This window comes from Rhinolophus ferrumequinum, chromosome 11 (assembly GCF_004115265.2).
Source record: "Rhinolophus ferrumequinum isolate MPI-CBG mRhiFer1 chromosome 11, mRhiFer1_v1.p, whole genome shotgun sequence".
NCBI classification, from domain to species: Eukaryota; Metazoa; Chordata; class Mammalia; order Chiroptera; family Rhinolophidae; genus Rhinolophus; species Rhinolophus ferrumequinum.
In genome coordinates this window covers 80,191,680-80,216,295 of record NC_046294.1, presented here as the reverse complement: position 1 = coordinate 80,216,295, position 24,616 = coordinate 80,191,680, and the positions used below count along the sequence as shown (strand labels likewise).

Genomic DNA, 24,616 nt, shown 5'->3' with positions numbered 1-24,616 from the left:
CAGGCGAACCCAGGGAAGAATTGATGTTGGCAGTCTGGAGGCAGAAGTTTCCTCAGGGGACCTCACTCTGTCTCATAAGACCTTCAACTGATTGAATGAGCCTACTCACATTATAAAGGGTAATCTGCTTTACTCAGAGTTTACTGATGTAAATATTAATCTCATCTAAAAAATACCTTCACAGCAGTAACTGGTCTGGTATTTGACCAAATATCTGGGTATTGTGGCCTGGCGAAGTTGACACATAATATTAATTATCACTACTGGAGCAGAGTGATTATTATCTAAAGCTATTAGTCCTCAGGTCTGGAGGTTCCTAGATGGTTTGCCTTCTTTTCTCTACCTTTTGGAGTCGTCTTGTGTTAGTTTCATACATAATGTCCAGGGATTTTAGCTAGACTTAGCAGGAGGAATATGGAAAAGTGCCTGTTCTTGCTCTTTATTTGCTGCCTTAACATATCAGATTAAATGCTTCTTTGGTATTTGATATTTGAGGCCATCAGTTTTTATTTCTAAGGCCTGTTCTCTGTTTTCTCCTGAAAATTTAGTTTTTCCTTCTGTGTGCTTTTTAAAAATATCACATCTTTCGGATTAGAGTGTCTCATTTTATGATTTTATCCGGGATTTTTTTTTCCCTCTTCTTTCAGATTTTAGTTTAAAATTTTTTCTTCATCTGGCAAACAGCCCTATGATTTGACTCTGTTGTTTGTATTCTACTGTTCACTTCCTTATCTTTCTATTCCAAAGTCCCAACCTTTAACTTGAAAAGAAGTTGAAAATATCATCTCTTTATTTCAGAGACATTCAGTGTCCTACCTATGACCTGAGAATCACTTGAGAAACAGTCTGGTTTTCTTCTGTCATTTGTTTCTAAAGTAAGTTGGCACAGTTTAGTGTTTGGTAGATTTATGTTTTAGCTGGTTTCCTATGAAGTTTGATATATTGAGGAAGATGGGATACTTTTCTTTTCCTTTTAGCTATGTTAGGTATGTTTTCATGTAGATGCTTCTGAAATTCATCTCAGTCAGGGTCATTTATAGAAACTCGTTCAAAGCCTGGGCGCCACAGCCTGCCTTGTGTAACTGAGCCTCTTCCACCTAGTCTGTCTGGCTCACTTACACCTGTGAGCTTACAGAGGTCGTTTGCTATTCCTATAATGCCACTATTTTCTACTACCTTTCCTCCAACTAGTCTTCCAAACTGTTCTTCAGGCTACAGATCTTGTTTTCTATGGGAGTTCCTTGCAGATTGAGCAAGGGAGAGCTACTGATATTTCTTTTTATCTTGTTACTGTGACACAATTTTCCCGTGCCTCGTCTCCCAATAATTATGCACTATCCACTTCCCTTTTAAAATCTACTTAATCTTTTAAAAATCCATACTCTTAACACGTGTAATATAACTGGCCCTCAATTATCTATGTTAATAAAAGAAATAGTACATAAATAATCCCTACTCCTGAATGCATTTTTCTATTAACACATCAATATTAGAATATTTTGGGAATTCACAGGATTTCAAATAAGGTAGCAAAGTTGCACATTGAAACCCAACATAAGAATCATGAGAAAGTTGGTCACTGTCTTTAGTTTATTTCCCCTACCTAGCTTTTCCCACTGTTTTAGGTAGGAAACAAGTCATATAATTTCATAGGTTGATGCACATATTAACTGGGGTAGAACTTCATCTGTTGAATTTATACTCTTTTGAATGGGTAATAAAAATAACTGTGAAAAAGGTTTGAGTTTAAAAAGTCATTCCCCCCCCCAAAAAAAAACAGTTATTCCCTCTCTTTGGATCACAAAATGTATACCAGAAACTGATCATAATGTCAATTGACCAATTAAGCAGAGAAAATTATAATAGCAAAAGATTTTTGTGAGCATATTTTGCCAACTCTGGATGATCAAAAATTAATTTCCTGTTACTTTGTGTTTATACTTTGGCATAATTGCTTTATTCTATTGGTTGAATGTCACTTAAAGTTTATTTTTCTGGTATTGTCCATCTTAGGTAGTAAGTTCCTGAAGGGCAGGTGTCTATCTATGTTTATCTTCTCCTGATCCTCTTTTAAATTATGACAATATCAAAACTTTAAAGAAAAAACTTGAAAAATTTGACAAAAAACTGTATAGCTTATTGTACACATGACTCAACTCTAAAGTAGAAATTCTCTGAAAAATTGTGTGATTCAGTTTCTGTTTCCTAATTTTATACTTAATAGGCTTTTCCTAATGATGGTAGTGATGCTGACTTTAGTTGTAAGAATGAATGAATTTCATTCTATATTATAGATGTAGTCTTAAAATATTTTATATAAAGTGATATTTTGAAAATCAAATTTATAAAAGAAACCCTGAATTTGCTATTGTAAAACAAAAGAAATTAAGCAATCTCCCATGATTTCTCAGTTTTCTTAATATGCATTTTGTATAAAGTAGTAGGTTTATTTATATTGAAATATATTGTTGCAAACTGAGAGAGATGGCACTTTGGCTTCACTGAGTGGCATTCTCACCGTTGTGGGTGTTCCCCCCATGGTACTGATTTCACAAGGCAGGTAAACAGTTTCTGTTCATGTGACAATTCTGATCAATTGGACACGGCTTAATGGAGCCCCAGGTTGAAAAGCATGATGAGATTGTATCCAGGGTCAGTGAGAGAGTGCCACAGTGCTAGTGATACCTAACATGAGCAGTGGGAAGGGAAACAGCTGAGCTTTCTGTGTGTGTCATCAGCCAGCTTCAGGACAGGTCTATGCGGTGATTCTAGGCTCTCAAGGTAAGACATGTAACCAACCCATTCCCAAATCATACGTTTTATATTGCTAAAGCCCTCACAATTGAAGAAGCGCTGTAAAAAGGTAACATTTTTTCAGGCATGCAAGCCCACAAAATTTCCCTACCCCTCTCTGACATTCCTTTCAATGTCAGAATAACAGTAATACATCTGGGCTTTAAATAGCACCTTGACATCAGCAAATTCAGAGAACTGAACGATCTTATTTTGCCTTTGCCATTCCTGACAGATACGTATATTCAGCTATGTTCAGTGCTACAAGTAAGACAGACTTTCTAATTGCCCAAGTCTTGGCAATATAAAAAGCAGATCGTATGTATTTGTTACCTCCAGTGCAGGGTTGTCTTTCACTATGAAAACATATTTCATGATGAGCAGTAGTAGCTTTCAGAAGAGGAGAATCAGCAGTGTGGAGTATATTTACAATTGTGATGAAATTATTTTCCCTATAATGATCCTTTCTTAGAGTTGAAAGGGGTTTTAGTGGTTTGCAGTCCAGTCCCTTTGGAGGGATGGTGAAACCTCTGAGACTAGGTTAAGTGACTTCCCTAAATCACAGAGCTCTAGCTCTAACTAGAGGCAGAGTAAAGAGGTCCCGTTTCTTGACTCAAATGGTAACATTAGATAGATTTAAACAAGAAGAGCACTTAGTTGGAGACAGGACGTTTAAAACATTATTCTGCTTTTCTGATGATGTCATTTCAGAAGGTTAGCTCTGTCAAACATTTGTTTTCACTAACTGGAAAAAATATATGCACCCCTATGCTTACTACAGTGCTATTCACAGTAGCCAAGATATGGAAACAACTAAAATACCTATCAATAGACAATTAGATAAGGAAACTGTGGTACATTTATATTAGGTTGCTGCAAAAGTAATTGTGGTTTTTGCAATTATTTTTAACCTTTTAAACAGCAATTACTTTTGCACCAATTGAATACAATGGAGTATTAGTCTGCCATAAAAAGAATGAAACCTTACCATTTGCGACAACATGGATGGACCTAGAGGATATTATGCTAAGTGAAGTAAGTCAGACTGAGAAAGACAAATGCCATATGCTCTCACTTATATCTGGAATGTAAAGAGCAGAATAAATGAGCAAACAAAACAGAAATAAACTCAGAGATAGAGAAAAAAACTGATGGTTGCTAGAAGGGAGGGGGGTTTGAGGGGATGGGTGAGAAAGGTGAAGGGTTTAGGAAGCACAAATTGGTAGTCACAAAATTATCATGGGAATGTGAAATACAGTTTGGGAAATATAGTCAGTGATGTTATAAAGACTGTGTAGACTGTCAGATGGGTACTGGATTTATTAGGGGGATCACTTCAGAGATTGTATAAATGCCTAACCACTGCGTTGTACACCTGAAACTAATATAAGTAATATTGATGTCAACTGTAATTAAATACACATACACACACACACACACACACACACAGAGGGTGCCAAAAAATGTATACACATTTTAAGAAAGGAAAAAAGTGTTTTAAAATTGTAGTAATATATACTGATAACAAAAGATGAATACAAGTCACGTGTACATTTTTTTTGGCACCCCTGGTATATAGTCACAGGATGTAAAGTACAGCATAAGGAATATAGTCAAAGGTATTGTCATAGCTGTGTATGATGTCAGTGGGGTGGGGTAGTAGACTTGGGGGAGGGTTATCACTTTGTGAGGGGTATAAATGTCTAATAATTATGTGTTGTTTTGTACACCTGAAACTGATAAAAAAAATATGCCACAGTCCCACAAATGCCACAGTCTGCCTCCTTTTCTTGCTGGAATTTCTTCACAGCACCTATCACCAACTAACATATACTATTATCTGTGTCTTCCCAACGTGACAGCATGGGCTTGTACAAGCTTGTTGTTATAACTCCAGTACCAGGATCTCAATAAGTATTTGTTGAATAAGTTAATTGGTTTATAATGAAAAAAACACATTTGTTTTATAGTTGCTTGCTGATATAATTCACATCCAAACATAGTAGGATACATATACAGTAGGATTTCTTTTTATATTTGTATTTTTTATAATAAAAGATCTTGGCTAAAATGGAGTCAAGAGATAGCTTCTCAGAGAAATTCTTAATGTGCAGAAGGTTCTGTAAGCTTGCAAAACTGGACTTAATTATCTCTAGCATCTTGTCTATGAATTGGGAATAAGAAAGGAATATCCGTGTAGAATTTTGGTTTGCTCATAAATGTGGTTCTTCTGTTCATTTTCTGTGCTCTTTGAGTTCACTAATCCCGTTCCCAATAACAGGAGTACTCATAGATCTGAATGAAGTTGTAAATTCTGATCCCCGTAGAGTGGCCCAGGAATAAACGTTTAAATTGATTTCTTTAGGCAACTCTCATTCTTGAATTTTTCATTCTATAAAATATTCAAGTAAGTCAAATCTTGTTATGGTGAATTGTCTAGCCTTACTCAAAATTGGTAGTCAGTTTATTGGAGCTTGAACTCATTTTGCTAGTTAGAGATTTTTTTAGTAAATTTATTACAGTGTGATTTGATCTTTATTGTATGGTATTTTGAAGAACTGGATTTTCCTCCCAGGGCTAGGAACGAAGAGGAGAAATTTTTGGCACTTACAGATAGCTGGTCTTACTTTTTAACTCTTGGTGTTTGAAGTTGTCCGGCATCCTGCTGCAGCTTGTGACTTTTCTTTGCTTCTACAAAATACTGTTTGACGCCTGCAAGTGCCAGGTGCTGAACCAGGCACCAGGGATACAGTGGTGATGAAGGAATCAGTCCCTGCCTTCACAGAGTTTAGAAGGCTCAGCTGTAAGAAGTCCTGAGCCTTGCTGCAATTGCTCACAGAGGGATATGAGGACATGTGATAAATCAAAATTTATTACATGTTTTGGAAAGAAAGAAGACATCCTGAATACAGCTTAAAAGTTAAATATTAAATTCATACCATATGTCAGCCACTGTTGCTGCTTGATAGCCTCAGTTATGACCAAAGTGTACTTAGTTATAGGGCAAAGTGTCTAAACAGTTTTTTCAGCTTCAGTGCTCCCACTTGCCTTGGAAGTTATAGGACAGTCGATTTCGACTGATGTTTCACATTATCCCCTTAAACTCTTGGAGTCTTTATTACATTTGTTTCCCAGAGGATTTTTAGTGACATTTAAGAAATAAGACCTGTCTTATATATAGAGGTGGTTTCTCTCTGGTGTCCCCTGAACTTCATGCTGGCCCTTGCCAGAGATCTTTATTTTTACAGCTATGTGCGTCATTGTCATTACCAGCTAAATGCAAGTTCACATCCTTCCTGTCTCAGGACTTGTGGGGCTTGGCTCAGGCAGCTGGATAGATAGCAGGGAAGGTCCCGAGAAAAGAAGGTTGGGCTAGTCTCTCTTTCTTTGTTCCCACATGGCATTCTAAACCAATAAACTCATTGTTTGGTACAACTATGGAACCCATTCCTGTTGTTACCTTTTCTCAGTTTTCAGTCTCCTCCCACCCTTTCTGTGGGTTTTGAAATCCACTCTCCCCCTGAATTTCAAGACTGTGTGCTTCTTTGATTCTTCTCTTACAACCTCTCTAAAGGTTGCTTCTGTCCGTTGCTTCTTCCACTTCTTTCTTCTGCCCCGTACTGTAAGCATCCTCCCAAACTTACTGTGCTTTTCTGCTCCTCTCCAGTCTTTTCTTCTCTCCCTCTTCCTATGCTTTCACCTTTTCCTCCCTCCTCTTAATGTCACTTTTCTCATGCAGTCTGGTATGCGTTTGTTAAATATACATTTACTTAGCACCTGCTGTGTGCTTTGTCCTTTGCTAGGTTTTTGGAATGCATGAGTGAATGAGATAGACACAGCCCCAGCTTCCATAGAATTGACTTATTTCCCAATTAATTCATAAATTGTAATTGTGAAATGTTTTAGTGGAGACGTACTGATTGCTATGAGGGCATGTAATTTGGGAGCTGTCCTAGTTTAAGTGGACAGTGAAGTCTTTCCTAAAGAGATCATTTTTAGCTGAAATCTGAAGGATGAGTAGAAATGTAAGGCGAAAACAGGGAGTGTTCTAGACAGTAGGAACAGAAAACAACTCTGACTCTCAGTGTACCACTCCATGGGCCCTCTGTCAATCACTTGAATATACCATGCTTCTTCCCACCTTCGTGGGTGTAAAACGCAAGTCATCTCTCAGTCTCACCCAAATGGATTCTTCACTGCAACCCCCTCTTTTCCACAGTTCACTGGATTAGAAATCTTGATGTCATTGATTTCCTTTGAAATAGATAGACCTGAGATTTACTCTTTCTTTTTTCTTCATTCCCACCACCATAGAACTTCTAGACGTCATCACGTCACATCCGGATTCTGCATTCGTGATAGAGTCCTTGCTTCCAGGCTTTTCCTTCAGCACTTCCTCACTCCACCCTCCGCAGCATAGCCAGAATGGATGGACCTCTCTGTCTGAGATCCATTTCTTTCTTTTTTTTTTTTGTTGGGGAATATTGGGGAACAGTGTGTTTCTCCAGGGCCCATCAGCTCCAAGTCGTTGTCCTTCAATCTAGTGGAGGGCACAGCTCAGCTCCAAGTCCAGTTGCCGTTTTCAATCTTTAGTTGCAGGGGGCGCAGCCCACCATCGGCAACCTTGTTATTGAGAGCTCCCACTCTAACCAATTGCGCCATCCGGCCTCCTCTCTGGAAGCTCTGCAGCAGCTCGTTGTCTTTAATCTAGTTGTGGAGGGCACAGCTCACTGGCTCATGTGGGAATCGAACTGGCAACCCTGTTGTTCAGAGCTTGCGCTCTAACCAACTGAGCCATCTGGCCGACCCTGAGATCCATTTTTAAATCACGTTATTCCTTGGCTGAAAAACCTAGAGTAGATTCCTGATGCTCCAAATCTGATTCTCCTGATTTGGTCCTCCATTATCAGTCCTCAGATTATCTAGTTTTGTTTCTAAACACATACCTGTTGGGACAAACAGATTTTCCTCCTGATTCACCTGTAAACTTTGCTCATTTCTCCTCTGTTCTCTCTTTTATCACCATTTCTAGGACATCTTTTCAACTACTGTGGGCCCCAGTGATATCTTTCTCTGTGAACTCTGATTGCTCTTTTAATACTTCCTGTATTTTGTATGTGCTAATATTGTTTCCTGATCTAAATTATACTTTAATAACAGATGTGTCTTACAGGAATTTTATATACCTTAGTTTAGGATTCATCAAATATATACTTAGTAAAGGCTTTGATGATGCCCAGAAGATTCATTTTAATATCATTTACTATTAGGTTGGTGCAAAAGTAATTGTGGTTTAAAAGGTTAAAAATAATTGCAAAAACCACAATTACTTTTGCACCAACCTAATAAATGCTGTTAATTCATTGCTAATCGAGGACTGTGAGTAGTTAATATTGTAACCCTTCTGTCCTACATGTTGGGCATAACTTGAATTGATAGTAACTACCAATCAAGTTGAAAACAAAAATAATTCATTTTAATGTGCTCTAGTTTTCCAGGGTTCCTATCGATCAGTCAAGTTCTCACATTTCACAGTCAGTCAAGAATTCCTTCTAATATTACAGCTATTAATGTAGTGCTTTATAGTTTACAAGTTTTATTTAAATGGATTAGCTCATTTAATCCCCATTGCAACTCTTTGAGGTATTATCCTTATTTTACAAAAGAAAACATTGAGGTGTAAAAACTTAAATGAGTATGGGTCAATCCAGCTAGTTTGTGGTGGAGCCCAGACCTGAATCTATACTTCTGACTTGGAGCTCCTCTTCTAATTTTTTAAGTAAAAAATGTTTCCAACTTTATTGAGATATAATTGACACATGATGTAACTTTAAGGTATAAGTTTAAGGTATACAATGTGATGATTTGATATATGTATATATTTTGAAATGATTGCCACAATAAGGTTAGTTAACCATCACCTCACATAGTTACCATTTTGTGTGTGTGTAGAGTGAAACATTTAAAATCTAGTTTCTGAGGAGATATCTTTTCAAGCATACAACACTGTCTTGTTAACTGTAGCCACCATGCTGTACATTAGATCCCCAGAACTTGGTCATCCTATAGCTGAAATTGTACCTTTTGACCAACATCACTTCATTTTCCCCAGTCCCTAGTAACCACAGCCTGTTTCTATGAGTTCGGCTTGTTTAGATTCCACATACAAGTGAGATCATACATTATTTGTCTTTCTCTGTCTGGCATTTCACTTAGTATAATGTCCTCAAGTTTCATTCATTTTGTCACAAATAGCTATGCTTCCCTCTTTTTATGGCTGAATAGTATTCCATTGTTGTGTGTATGGTATATATTGGGGGTGCCAAAAAAATGTATACAAGTGGACACTTTGGTCAGTGTTGCTCAAGCAGTAGTTCGCTGTAATCAGAAGTGTCTGGACGCTGATGATAACCACTTTGAGCACCTCTTGTAATTGCAGAAGTCAAACGTGACTTGTATTCATCTTTTGTTATCGGTATATATTATTACAATTTTGATAGTTTTTTTCCTTTCTTAAAATGTGTATACATTTTTTTGGCACCCTCTGTATATACCACGTTTCATCCATTGATGGACACTTAGGTTGACTCCTTGCCTTGGCTGTTGTGAATAATGCTGCAATGAACATGGGGATGCAGATATCTCTTCAAGATAGTGATTTTATTTCCTTCAGATATATACCCAAAAGTGGGATTGCTGGAGTTCTATTTTTAATCTTTTGAGGAACCTCCTTACTGTTTTCCATAATGGCTGTACCAGTTTATATTTCTACCAACAGTGTACCAAGGATTTCCTTTTCTCTACATCCTCGTCAGCATTTGTTATCTCATCTTTTTAATAATAGCCATTCTAACAGGTGTGGAGTGATATCTCATTGTGGTTTTGATTTGCATTGCCATAATGATTGGAGGTTTTGAGCACCTTTTCATGTACCTGTATGTCTTCTTTGGAAAAGTGTCTTCAGATTCTTTGCCCATTTTAAAATCAGATTACTTGTTTTTTTGCCATTGAGTTATATGAGTTCCTTATATATTTTGAGCATTAACCCCTTATCAGATATATGGTTTACAAATCTTTTTCCCGTTTCATAGGTTGCCTTTTTATACTGCTGATTGTTAGGGCTCTTTTTCTAATTATCTTATTTCTTCTCTAATAGAGAAACTGCCCTTGATCATACTTAACCATTTTTTGCTGGAGGCCTTTGTCCTTGTATGTTTTAGTTGTTCAGTAACTGCTTCCCAGGAAAAAGAATATTCAGCAGCTTCTTCCCAGAGAGATGAAAAGAGATTACATTTTAAAAGATGGATTAGTATCTCAATTAATATGATTTTGCCTTGGTATCTTTCTAAAAACTTTAAATGGAGTTTGCATATGGATAGTGTGATGACTGGAGTCTAAAGCTAACTGGTATAGTTTGGTATTAATTAATTACTACCCCGTCTCTGGTAGCCCATGTACCCAGTACCAGATCTAGATAATCAGACCCGTAGTATGCCTGACCAAAAATGGCCCAGCTGAGGTCAAGTATTGAAATGTCATACTGAGAGCTCCCTCACCAAAGGAGATTGTCTAGGCATGAAACCATGAGAGTCTCTGCCCCTTGCTGGTTCTATTTGATTACAGAGGCATGGTAGTTGCAAAGCTTTTAAAAACTTGTTTCATGTTTTTAAAATCCTTGGGAGCTACAGAGTGGGTGTTCAGACCAAAAAGGCTGCTTCCTGAAGTGTTTATGCAAAGGATCATTTTTAGAGAATTATGTGGAATGGAATTGGGTCTGACGTCAATTCTCAGTGTGCTTTCTCTCCCCTGGAGGAATAGCCCATATGTAGAGCCAGATGTGAGACAGAAGTATTTTTTACATGTAAGTAATGCTGGGAGAGAATGAAACTATTACTCTGAGTTAGTGGGTGGGGAAGGACAGAGTTTACTGTAAGCCAGAGATGACCAAGTTGTTCTTATATGCACTTTAAAAAATCTTTGATGGTGTATGACCCATGAGCCTATATGTGCACAAATACATAAGTGTGCAGTAAATTAATAATAATATAATAATAGAGCAAATACCTGTGTAACCATCACCCAGGTCAAACACTAGAACGTTGCTAGCACCTAGAAGCTCCAACAGCAATTCCTTCTGATCACTGTCTACTTCCCCCTTCAGATGGAGTTTCCTGACTTTTATGATAATAATTTCTTTGCCTTTCTCTTTACATTTACAACTTTTATATGCATTCCTAAACAATATAAGTTAGTTTTTTCTGTTTTTGAACTTCATATACAGGGAATCATAATGCTTTCTTTTGTGTTAATCTTTTCACTCAACATTTTGTTTGTAATAATCACACATGTCGGTGCAAAGAGGTGTAGTTTGTTCTCTTTTATTACTGTATAGTATTTCACTGTATGAGTGTACCACAGTTTGTTATTTTACTGTTGATGGATGTTTAGTTATTTCCAATCTGGGCCAACTGCAAATAATGCCACTTTGAACATTCTTGAACTTGTCTTTTGTTACATGGCATGTCTGTTGGATATACTTCACTTGAACTATGTGAAATTACCATTTTTGTGCATCAAACAGTCAAATATTAATGATTTCATGTGGTTCAATCTAATACCCAGGAGTAGAACTGTTGGATCATAGGAAATGCATTATGTTCAATTTTAGTAGATTTGCCAAATAATTTTCTAAAAATCTTGTACCAACTTAATCTCCTGCCAGCAGTGTTTAAGAGTTACTCCACGTTCTGGCCGACACTTGGTATTCTAATTTTTCATTGTTGTTTTGATTTACATTTTCTTGGTTAATAAGTAGGTTTAGCACTTTTTCATTTGTTTTTGGCCATTTAGATTTCTTGTTATGAAGTACTTATTCAAGTTATTTGCCCGTTTTTTTGTTGGAAGGTCTGTCTTTGTCTTAGTGATTAAAAGATATCCTTTATATATTCTAATATGAGTCCATGATTGTTAAATGTGTCACATATATCTTCACCGATTCTGCGGTTCATCTCTTCACTCTTTTAATGGTGTCTCTGATGAACAGATATTCTCAGTATTTTTTTTTTTTTAAAGATTTTATTGGGGAAGGGGAACAGGATTTTATTGGGGAACAGTGTGTACTTCCAGGATTTTTTTCAAGTTAAGTTGTTGTCCTTTCAATCGTAGTTGTGGAGGGCGCAGCTCAGCTCCAGGTCCAGTTGCCGTTGTTAGTTGCAGGGGGCACAGCCCACCATCCCTTGCGGGAGTCAAGGATTCGAACTGGCAACCTTGTGGTTGAGAGGATGTGCTCCAACCAACTGAGCCATCCAGGAGCTCAGCGGCAGCTCAGCTCAAGGTGCCCTGTTCAATCTTAGTTGCAGGGGGCGGCGCCCACCATCCCTTGCGGGAGTCGAGGAGGCCAGCCAGTAACCCTGTGGTTGAGAGCCCACTGGCCCATGTGGGAATCGAACCGGCAGCTTTCAGCATTAGGAGCACAGAGCTCCAACCGTCTAAGCCACCGGGCCGGCCCGATATTCTCAATATTAATGTAGTAAAATTTATCCATCATTTCTTTTATAGTTAATGATTTTTGTGTCTTGTCTAAAAAGACTTTTACCATAAGATCTTGAAGATATTCTCCCATATTATCTTCCAAGAACTTTGTCATTTTGCTTTTCACATTTAGTTCTGTAAGCAGTCTGAAGTTGATTTTTGTGTATGGGGTGAGGTTGAGGTCCAATTTCATTTTCCCCGCAATGAATATCCAGTTGTCCTAGCACCAGTTAGTCCTTTCCCCACTGCTTGGAGGTGACACTTCTGTCTTAAATCAGTGTCCATATGTGCCTACATCTGTTCTAGGCTCTATTCTCTTCATTGGTCTCTCAACCTATTCCTGCACTAATACCTCATTGCCTTACTTATGCTAACTTTATAGTAAATAAGCCCCCCACCTTGATCTTCTCTCAGAGTGCCTTGGCTATCCTTGTTCTGCATTTCCATTTATGTTTTAGAATAAGCTTATTAAGTTTCACACACACACAAAAAAAATCTGTTGGGATTTTTAAGATTGCATTTAATCTATCAGTCAATTTATTTATAACATCTTTATAATAGTCTTTTAATCTAGGTATAAGGTTTATCTCTCCATTTAATAAGGTCTACTTTATTGTCTATCAAAATTTTTTGAGATAAAATGCATCATTTCAACAGTTTGTATTGTGATAAAATTTACCACTTTAACCATTTTTAGGTATGCAGTTTAGTGGTGTTAAGTCTATTCACACTGTTGTGCAACCATCACCATTCTATCTCCAGAACTTTTCATCATCCAACCTGAAACTCAGTACCCGTTAAACAAACTTTTTGTTTCTCCATTCATCCTCTGATGGACATTTGGGTTGTTTCCATGGTTTGTCTGTGGTGGATAATGCTACTGTGAACATTGGGATACAAATATCTGTTTTCAATTCTTGCTTTTAATTCTTTTAGGGTGTGTGTGTGTGTGTCTCCTAGAAAATGAGTTGTTGGATTTTATGGTAATCAGTGATTTTAAAGCATACTACTAAGTAGCTTTTAGTACATTCATAATGTTGTGCAACCATCACCACTATCTAATTTTAGAACATTTTATTCACACCCCTCCTAAAAAAACCCCATACTCATAAAGCAGTCACTCCCCCAATTCTTAGCAAAGCTTTCTGTCTCAATGGATTTGCCAGTTGTGGACATTTCAGATGAACGAAATCATACAAAATGTGATCTTTTGTGTCAGGTTTCTTTCACTTAGCATAATGTTTTTGAGGTTCATCTATGTTGTAGTATATATCCTTTTTAAGACTGAATAATATTCCATTGCATATATGTGAATATTCATTTTATTTACATGAATAACCACATTATAATAGACTTATAATAGACTTCATCAATAAAATTCTATAATTTTTTAGAGAACTTTCCCATTTTTGTTAGATTTATTCCAAGACTATGTTTTAAATTCTTATAAACTGTACTTTTGTAATACAATTTGAAAATAACATAATTAAAAAAACATAATTTTATATATTGTTCATTGCTGTTATATAGGAATATATGACATTGATTTTATATCCTGTAAGTCTAAAGTTTGATAAACTCTTAATTCTAAAAATTTATCTGTCAGTTCTTTTGGATTTTACATATAGCAATCATATCATTGTGCTGAATGAGTTTTCTTTGTTTCTTCTCATTTCTTCTGCCATTTGTTTTTTTTCTCTTACCCTGCTGACTAGGACCTCTAATACAGTGTTGAATAGAGTAGTAATAATAAGCAACCTGGACTTATTCCTGATCCCAAAGAAAAAGGTTTCAACCCTTTACTATTAAATATGACATTTGCTATAGATCTAGTCATATTTCAAATGGTTTTTATCTTTGCTGAAATCTGACTTTCTAGGAGGCCTCTTTTTTGGTTTTAATTTTTAAGAAACATTTAGATGAGCTCCTGAAGGGCACTGTGCCTCTGATTCAGTCATTTTTGGCAGTCTCGATATATGACTTTTGAAGTCACAGTGACCTGGTCCAAATATGACTGCTGTATACTGGTGTGATTTTGGTTAGTACTGTAAATCCTTTTAGGGCAAGAACTGTGGCTTATTTATTTGATTCTGTATCATTAGCTCTAACTTAATGCCTAGTACGTTGTAGGGCTTAATATATGTATCTTGAAAAAAATGAAGTTATTTAACTTGTCTGGGTCTTGGCTTCCTCATTTATAAAATAGGGCTTAATAATCCCTTATAGGACTTGATATGATGATTTAAAAAATAATACAGCAGGTCCTGAATAATATTCATTTTCTTCAACGTTGTTTTGGTATAACATTGATGAGATGCTGTAGGAACTTAAACTCATGTTTGTATCAGTTAGCCCATAGTAAAATTGGTTTTGTGATACATGGTTTTGCTTAAAGTCACAGAACCTATTGCCGACATTAAGTGAGGACCTACTGTATACGTAAGTAACATATTAGCATCTCAAAAAAGAGTGAAAAATAATAGTTTCTTTCCCTTCAGACTTACTTTTCTTTAGCTGACTACGTTAGTGATTAAGAGGGTTCTGGGACCCAATTTCCAATTTGCCGGTGGGTTTCCTCATAGTAACAATTCCTAGATACCAGCTGGGCGTCCTATAATTCAACTCAATTCTGGCACTATCTGCCTGGAGATAGCACCAGATTCCACAGGTTGGGGGCTCAATCCTACAAGACTGCCCCCCTCCCACACATACACTCAGACACCAGTCGCAAATCCAGGTTGTTACTTTACTTCTGACCTACTGGCTATAAATCAGAGGTTCCCATGCCCCCCCTCCTAGGGTTTGATTAATTTGCTAGAGTAGTTCACAGAACTCAGACAAACATTTTATTTTACTTAGTAGATTACCAGTTTATTATAAAAGGATATATGTAATTCAGGAATAGCCAAATGGAAGAGATGCATAGCACAAGATTTGGGGAAAGGGTACAGATCTTCCCTCCTCTCTTCCAGCATGCCACTCTCCCTGAATCTCCAGGTGTTCACCAACCCGGAAATTCTCAGAATTGGTCCTTTTGAGTTTTTATGGAGGCCTCATTACACAGGCATGTTTAAATTGTTGGCGGTTGGTTATTCAACTCAATCTCCAGCCTCTCTCTATTCCCTAGAGGACAGGGGTGGGACTGAAAGTTCCAACCTTCTAATCACATGATTAGTTCATTTGGTAACCAGCCTTCCCCCGCTCTTTAGGTGCTTTCCAAAAGTTCCCCTATTTTCATAAACTCAGTTGTGATTGAAAAGGGGCTTGTTATGAATGACAAGACACCCCTTTCACCTTACGGCTTTGAAGGAATTTCAGGAACTGAGAACCAGAGACCAACTATTGTAACACAAGATGCTCTCATTGTTCTTATCGATTAGGAAATAACGGGTTTTGGGAGCTGTGAGCCAGGGACCATGGACAAAGACCAACATATATATTTATTATAAATCACAGTATCACAGAGATGTTTTCCATCTTTGAGTTTTTATTTAACCTCACAGAAACTTCTGTATTATCTTTATTTTTAGTTCAAAAATAAAATTTTTTTTGATGCAACTTATCCAAAATAATTGTTATTCTGTTAACTGAATACCACTCTGTAATTGCAAAAAAAAATTTGGTGGACATTCTGAATGCTTCTAAGTAAATACAATTTTTCTTATTAAAAAAGATAAAAATAAAAAAATAAAACTTTTTTTAAAATGGAAAAGGCTTAAGAATTTCCCTGTGGCTGTCAAATATTGTAATGGCTTCGAGATGAGAGAAAGAATGTAATTATTGTTTGAAATGATCTATTTAACTGCAGAAGTATACTCCAGATTTTGTAGCATGCTCCATTCAATTAATTTTGTGAGAATAATAGCATCATGATTTTAAATAAAATGTATTAATGTTTTCCTATGAGTACCCGTGATGTTCTGTTGGATCCATCTTATGAGCAACTGAATGACTATAGTTTTGCTTGTAGTTACTATATGTATTTTTCATAATCTTCTGCACTCTTGCAGTTCTGATATTTAGTTTCATTGATGTTTTGCTGCAGGAACAGTTCCCATTTCTCTGTTGGTTCTGTTGAATTTTTGAAGGAAACAATAGATATATTTCTGTACCATTTGTGAGGCGTAGGGTAACCTCACATGGTTCTGTCAGCAAAGATGGGGCTTCCTCACACATTAGCATGTGTGGTCAGTTGTGCCCTTTCAGTCTCTGGAATAAGAGGTGATAGATTGGAAGGGTTTGATAGTGAGCAGAAGATAGTTTTTAAGGTAGGTTGTGGGCTCATACTAGCTTCAGAAGTGCTTCTAAGGCTAGAGGGACTTAATACCCAAACTAGAGTCAAAACTTCCAAAGCTTACATACATATTTGGGTGGGTGAGTGCAGGTCTCCCTCTTATCCCTAGGAGCCTGCATAATACCCCAACACCCAACGCTCTTCTCTGAGTGGAGAGAGCACAGGTAACGTCTTCAAAGGACTTGGATGTTTGTGTTTCTGAAGCCCTGTGGGAATGCTTAGGATTGCAATTGCTGTTCCTCACCCTGAAAGGACCTTTGCAATTACTGATGAAGAGTTGGCCTTTCTCCATTGCAGATTGATATCAGTAAATGCCATTATTTAGTGGATTTGGACACCATGAGAGAAACACCTCGGGAGCCGAAATATTCATCCAATAAAGAAGAATGGATCAGCTTGGCCTACAGACCATTCCTTGACGCTTCTAGGTATGTAGCTGTAATCCTAAGAGAGATACTAAGATTAGTAAGGGTGAAAATTGGAATCTAAGATTGAATAACTTCTAGTCGTGGGCTGACTCTCATAGCCATCATTTTATTTTATTTTTATTTGGACTCAAACACATCTTCTATCCTTGTCCAGTTTCCTGAGAAATCTGAGTGTGCTCTGTTTCTAGGCACCAGAATGTAAAATATATTCTGGTATTATCCAAATAAAAAAAATCTAAGTAAAGCAGGTAGATTTACTGAGGAAAATGCATACAAGTGTTTGACATTGATTATTTTTGGCAACCAACCTCAGCTACCTTAACAGAGGGTATTCTAACACTATTAGGAAGATTGACTATGTCCTTTAAGGAACTAGAAGTTCATAGCCATTATTTTTGGGCTCAGGGCTCAGTCAGGGATGGGACATGCCTTACCAAATCTTAAATAGAGAGACCAAATACACTGGCTTTTTAGAGAGGTCTCAGAATTAAGGATAAGAGGGAAGTTAGGACATTCAGGTGAAGGAATAATGAGGGGATGAGTTGAACTGGTCAGGTTGTCTGCGGCAGAGGTCCAGGTAAACACAGTTGAAGTTAAAGAGGTTCAGGGCATAGTCCAAGATTTCAGATGTCCAGCAGACAGCAAAAGGTAGAGGATCAGGTCTTGAGAGGCAGGTCTGGACTCAGAAACAGAGAAGAAAAGTTTTTCAGGAGGAGGGAGTAATCAGAAGTTGCTGATAAATCAAGTAAGATGAAGAATAAGAACTGTCTATTGGATTTGGCAGCTGAGAAAAGCAATTTTGGTGCAGTGGTGGGAGCATAGGGACTTGAGAGATTAGAGGGGTCAAAGGAAAAACAAAGGACAAGAATTGGCAAAGGTCAATATAGACAAGTCTTTTGAAGAGTTTTGCAATAAAGGGACACACAGAAATAGGGCTGTAACTGTAACGGGTGCAGGGTAAGTGATGACTAGAATAGGTATTTGTCCTTAAAATTTTTTTTATTATGATATCATGTATATTACATAAAATTTGCCATTTTAAATATTTATACCAGTGGTGTCAAAAAAATGTATCCAAGTGGACCCTTTGGGCAGTGTTGCTCAAGCAATAGTTTGCTGTAATCAGAAGTGTCTGGACGCTGATGGTAACCACTTTGAGCACCTCTTGTAATTGCAGAAGTCAAACGTGACTTGTGTTCATCTTTTTATCAGTATGTATCAAGTATTACAATTTTACTAGTTCTTTCCTTTCTTAAAATGTGTATACATTTTTTTGGCACCCTCTGTATATTGCAATATGATTACTACAGTACCATGTACTGACACCTTTATCATATCACATATTTATCATTTTTTTGTGTGTGTTGAGAATATCATTATCTATTTCCAAAACTTTTCAACACTCTAAACTGCTCCTCTTTTATTTTTTTAAGATGAGGAAAATAACAGTCATAGTTATATACTGATGGAAACGATCTCTTATAGAGCTGAAAACTGATCATGTAGGAGAAAGGAAAGAATTGCTGGAACAATGCTGTTTGAGTTAGGTGAGAGGAGATGCATATTAAGTAAAGGATATGTTTTAGATAGATGTACAGAGAGATCATCTCTGAACAGCACTGTCCGATAGAACTTCTTGCAGTGATGGAGATGTTCTATATCTGCCCTGTCCAATATGGAGGCTACAAGCCACATGTAGCTACTGAGCATTTGAAATGTGACTAGTAAGACTGAGGAAATGAATTTTTAATTTTACTTAATCTTAATTAATTTAAATAGCCACACAAACGTAGCTACTAGACAGAGCATAATAGTAACAGGCAAGGGGTAGGTGTGATGATGGGAATCTGACAGTTCTCTTCTGATGGCCTCAGTTTTCTCAGTGAAGTACGAAGTAGGATTATCAGATGAGAAGGAAGAATAGGGGATGAGGTGTTGGAGATTAGAGGAGAGAGAAGGTGTGAAATAGTTGAAGAGAGTAGGAGATAAAAAGAGCTTGAGAAATATAGTATGATTGAGGACAGGATCAAGAACTCACTTGAGTTTTAAGTGGGGCCAGTGTAGTTGCTTTTTTCTTCTTCAGCTATTTATAGCTAGTGAATCACAAAAATAGGTGAATTGAACCAAAGTTCATTTAAAAAATAAAACTTTATTGAAGTATAATTTACATAACATAAAATTTACCCATTTTAAGTGTGGAATTCAATAATTATTAGTAAATTTACAAAGTTGTGCAACCATCACCACAATTCAATTTTAGAACATTTCAACCACCGTAGTCCAATCCCTAATTCCCACCCCCAGCTCCAGGGAACCACTCATTTACCTTCTTTCTATAGATTTGCCTTTTCTGAACCTTTCATATAAATGGAATCATGTAATATGTGGGGTTCTGTGTCTGGCTTTTTTCACTTAGCATGTTTTGAGGTTCATTCATATTATAGCATATCAGTGACTGTCCCTTTTTATTGCTGAATAATATTCCATTGTATGCATATACCCATTTTGTTTTTGCCTTCACCAGTCAATAGACATTTGGGTTATTTCTACTTTTTGGTTATTATGAATTATGCTGCTTTGAACATTCATGTGCCTGTCTTTGTGTGTAGGGTTGGGTTTTAGCCAAAGAAAGGGCAAGGGAATTGAGAGTTTATGCAGGGAAATAATATAATGATTATTGGCCTTAAGTTGAATAAGGAGGGAGAAGGGAAGGCATTGGCGGAGTGGGAGACCATGAAAATTGGTAGGGTTATGGATGGATTGATATTTGAAACATTGTCAGAATTGGAGTAGTTAGAGCAGAGAGCTGGAAAGAGAAGCAGCAGTGAGGGTTCTCTGCATAACATATGTTCTTTGGTGCCTGGCTTGTTATTTGATATAGTACTTGGGTAGGTCTTTATTGTGCCTTCGTTTTGGAGTTGAGAAAACTGTGACAAACTGGACCTGGAAAGACCTCTAGCTCTGAGGGGACAGACAGCAGATGCTGTTAACAAAGTGAAACTTTGTGCCCTTGGAACAAGGAGAAGAAACTTGACGCTTGTGCACTTCTCACTGGAAAAGATTTGAAATCTTTTTTTTAAGATTTTTTTCTTTTATTGGGGTAGGGGAACAGGACTTTATTGGGGAACAGTGTGTACTTCCAGGATTTTTTCCAAGTCAAATTGTTGTCCTTTCAATCGTAGTTGTGGAGGGCGCTGTTCAGCTCCACCGGGCCAGCCCCAAGATTTGAAACCTTCTGAGGAAAGATCAAAAGGTGTTGGTCACCTTCCCGCCTGCCTTGTGATAAGCAGAGTGACTGAACGTGATCACACAGTCACACAAGTGATGTGGCTGAGCATTGCCGCTCCAGGCCCCTCTGTATTCAGCGTCCTCTAAAGCCAGTGGAAGCAGGTGACACATTGGGAGACTATGAAATAGGAGTGCCTTTCCCAGAGAACATACTTGCTGTTCCCCACTGAATATCCTGCTTCCCTAACAAGCTAGATTTTAAGGGCAGAAATAAAGCGTAACTGGATCAATTTGATAAACATTTATTGAACATATTCTACATCTAAGATTTTAGACTATGTGCAGGCAAGACGCTGCCTTGGGGAGTTCTAGTATATGTGGGGAGATACAGTGTAGTTCAGAGCAGTGCCATTACAGCATAGGAGGCAGGGGTAGTTCCAAAAGGGCTCGGCTGGGAGGAACCAAAGTTTTCAAGAGGAAATGCCATCTGAAGAGTGCATTGTATGGGAGGGGGACTGAAAGGAGGGCAAGTTGGAGGCATGGAAACAAGTTAGAAGGCTGTGTTAGTTGACTAGATGAAAGGTAATGAGCGAGTGACCTCAACTGCAAAGTAAGGGATAGACTCAGGGGACTCATTGTTTCAGAGAAAGATGAGGCCAAATGTTAGATCCCGGAAACCCACGGCTTTCCCCAGTGCCCTATGTCAAGCTTCTAAAATTTTCCTTTGCTATATTAGAAATGTGATACTAGTTATTGTTATGGTTTGCTTTCTCCAGCTGGGCTGGTCCCAGCTACCAGAAGCTTTTTTGCCAGTTGAGCAGAACTTCCTAGAGAGATCAGACTCTAAGGTTATTCCGTTGTACATCCTGGACACCCTGCTGCTGCTTCGTTTCCCATTCACTCACTGAGCACACCTCTAGTGTAGGTGGAGGGATAGAGAGGGATAGCAGGGAATGCCTTTAGAGGTTTTTCATTTCCCCATACATTATACTAGTTTCCCATAAATTGGCATTCTTGTTATGATCATCTGCTGAGAAAGAAAGAAATCAGTTGGTTTAAGAACTGAAAAGGTGCAGTTCACTTGAAGGTGTGCGAAGTGTAGTGAAATGAGCCTGGGGTCAGAAGACTCGTGCATTTTATCTTGGCTACTTGCTGGTTGTTCCTCTCTGATTCCCAAATTTCCATAAATAAGTAAAAAAGAGATAATATTTTATTTACATAAGGTAATGTTGTAAGGATTAAATGAGAGCAGAAATAAGAGAGTGTTTTCAATTCTAAAGCATATGTCAGGCCGTTCAATTAATTAGCAGCCTGCATAGGGTTCCAATATTATGCTGATTTTCTTTATATTTCTCTTCCTCAGTATTTTATAATATATATATTGATCTAACTACAAAAATAGCGATCGTACAGCCCAGTTTGCCACAGCAATTTATAACTGTCAGCACGGAGACATCTCATGTTGCTGATTTTGGGTCAATTAAGTTAGATTGTGCTGTGTGCTTCAGAGCTGTCAACTCTGAAGTGATGCATGAAATGCTCTTGGGAGCTTGGTTGGTCCTTGAGTGCCTTTGAGCCTATTCACTAGGGCTGTTAGGTTTTGTCTGTCTTCTTGAAACAATGGTTTTTGTATTTTAGCAATTTATATAACAAGGAGAAATAATGGTACCATCCCCATGAAACGGTCACTCACGTCTCAGATCCTAGATAGGATGGGGCCGCAAGCCTAGCTATTCTAGCTCTTTCTGAGGAAAGGAGGTTTTAATACGCCTGTGACATACCACCACATGACCTTTTCAGAAATGTAAGCAGGTTCATTTCTCAAATGTTTAAGTCCCTACAATTTAAGTTTCTGCTTTCTTTATAGATCACTTCGAGATCATTTTTCTTTTTCCATTATCCACCTGTCTGTGCATCTAACATCCATCCAATCAGCAGATTTTTTTTGAACACTGCCAGGCACTGTGATGGATCTTAAGTATATAGTGCTGAACAGACACACAAACTTCCTGTCCTCTTGGACCTTACAGTATAATGAGGAGGCTGACGTTAAACAAAAACTATACAAATTAACATATAATTACAACCTGTGTTAAGTGCTTTAAAGGAAAAGTACAGGGTGCTGTGAGAGAAGGATTCAGCAGTGGGAGGTACCTGGACTCTTCTTGTTATGTCCTCAAGCCATCTGGATAGGCAGGTTTGGAATATTTATTGAATAGCTGTTATGTCCTTGTCACAGAGCTAGATTATGTGTATAAGGGGTATTAAAAAAGTAATTAGACATAGATATTCTCCTTGAATAACTTACAACTGTGGTAGTTACACATACGAAAACAACTTGAAACTATTATTAAAACCTCAGAGGGTGCCAAGTGATGTGCTAGAAGGTCAAAGAAAGGAGAGATCTATGGAGGTTAGAGTACACGGAGAAGGCTTCCTGAAGGAGCTTGGGCTGGGGCTTGAAGGAAAAGGAGGATTTGTACCAGTGGTAAAGAGGGTAGAATCACTTATGTAATTCAAGGAGAAGAAATCATGAGCACAAGATGAAAGGAGCCCATTGGATGAGGGGCCTGAAGGTCAATAAAGAAAACTTTAATTTATCTCTTTGGCTGGTTTAAATTTGCTTTTAGGTAAAGTGATCTATCCAAAATGTTCGTCCAAAGCAGAACATTTTTGAAAGTAAACTGGCCGTGCCCTGGGAAAATTGAGATATGTAGTCATCCTGCTTTAATGTGATCAGCAGGACAGGAGAATGAAACACATACATATAGTTCTTTTGACCCACAGTTCATGTTTCCTATATGGATTTGCTCATACTTTACTTATTTGATTTCATTTGCTGGCATTCCTTGGTCATTTTTTCATTTCAGATCCATTCCTGAGATTAGGTCTCAACTGTCTGAAAGGGAAGCAATCAGGACAGTTTGAAGACAGTACTGTACTGGCACCTGAAAAATCCTCCTCTGAGGGTGTGTGTCAGTGGAGACTCAACTCCAGACGAAGCCACCTAAAGACTGCTAGGACATTATTGTGATTGGCAAATTGAGGGATTCTGAATATCTATGAATATGCCAAGAGGCTTGTTTTCTGTTGAAATTCTTGGAAGATAAGCAAGACCTTTATTGTTGGACTGGTGGACAAGGACTCACTAAATAGGGCTAAATGTCGTTTGCCCATTTGGGAGAATGGTAGCCCAGATGCTCATCCATTCACTTCTTTTTTTTTAGATTAAAGTTTATTGGGATGACAATTGTTCGTAAAGTTACATAGATCTCAGATGCACAATTCTGCATTACATCATCTATAAATCACGTTGTGTGTTCACCACCCAGAGTCAGTTCTCCTTCCATCACCATATATTTGATCCCCCTTACCCTCATCTACCACCCCCTCCCCGCTTACCCTCTGGTAACCACTAAACTATTGTCTGTGTCTATGAGTTTTTGTTTCTCATTTGTTTGTCTTGTTCTTTTGTTGTTTTTGGTTCATATACCACATATCTATCAGTGAAATAATATGGTTCTCTGCTTTTTCTGTCTGACTTATTTCACTTAGCATTATAATCTCAAGATCCATCCATGTTGTCACAAATGGTTCTATTTCATCTTTTCTTACCACCGAATAGTATTCCATTGTGTATATATACCACAACTTCTTTTTTTTTAAAAAAAAAGATTTTATTGGGGAAGGGGACCAGGACTTTATTGGGGAACAGTGTGTACTTCCAGGACTTTTTTCCAAGTCAAGTTGTTGTCCTTTCAGTCTTAGTTGTGGAGGGCACAGCTCAGCTCCAGGTCCAGTTGCCATTGCTAGTTGCAAGGGGCACAGCCCACCATCTCTTGCGGGACTCAAGGAATTGAACTGGCAACCTTGTGGTTGAGAGGATGCGCTTCAAGCAACTGAGCCATCCGGGAGGCAGCTCAGCTCAAGGTGCCGCGTTCAATCTTAGTTGCAGGGGGCAGAGCCCACCATCCCTTGCGGAACTCGACCAGTTGAACCAGCAACCTTGTGGTTGAGAGCCCACTGGCCCACGTGGGAATCAAACCGGCAGCCTTCGGAATTAGGAGCATGGAACTCCAACCACCTGAGCCACCGGGCCGGCTCCTATACCACAACTTCTTTATCCATTCATCTATCGAAAGACATTTTGGCTTTTCCATGTATTGGCCACTGTAAATAAAGCTGCAGTGAACATTGCAGCACACTTGTCTTTATGTATAAATGTTTTCAGATTTTTGGGTAGATACCCAGGAGAGGGATTGCTGGGTCATATGGTACTTCTATTCATAATTTTTTGAGGAACCTCCACACTGCCTTCCATTACGGCTGCACCAGTCTGCAT

General features: G+C 37.9%; 1 protein-coding gene across 2 annotated transcripts in view; it reads left to right on the top strand.

The window, feature by feature from the left end:
* ALG9 (ALG9 alpha-1,2-mannosyltransferase) overlaps positions 1–24,616 on the top strand; it is a 93,378-nt gene that overhangs the window by 46,484 nt on the left and 22,278 nt on the right. For both annotated transcript variants that reach the window (XM_033120408.1, XM_033120409.1), the window contains one exon: positions 16,916–17,046. In XM_033120408.1, coding sequence (XP_032976299.1) covers positions 16,916–17,046 — 131 coding nt within the window. The remainder of the gene's footprint in view (positions 1–16,915; positions 17,047–24,616) is intronic.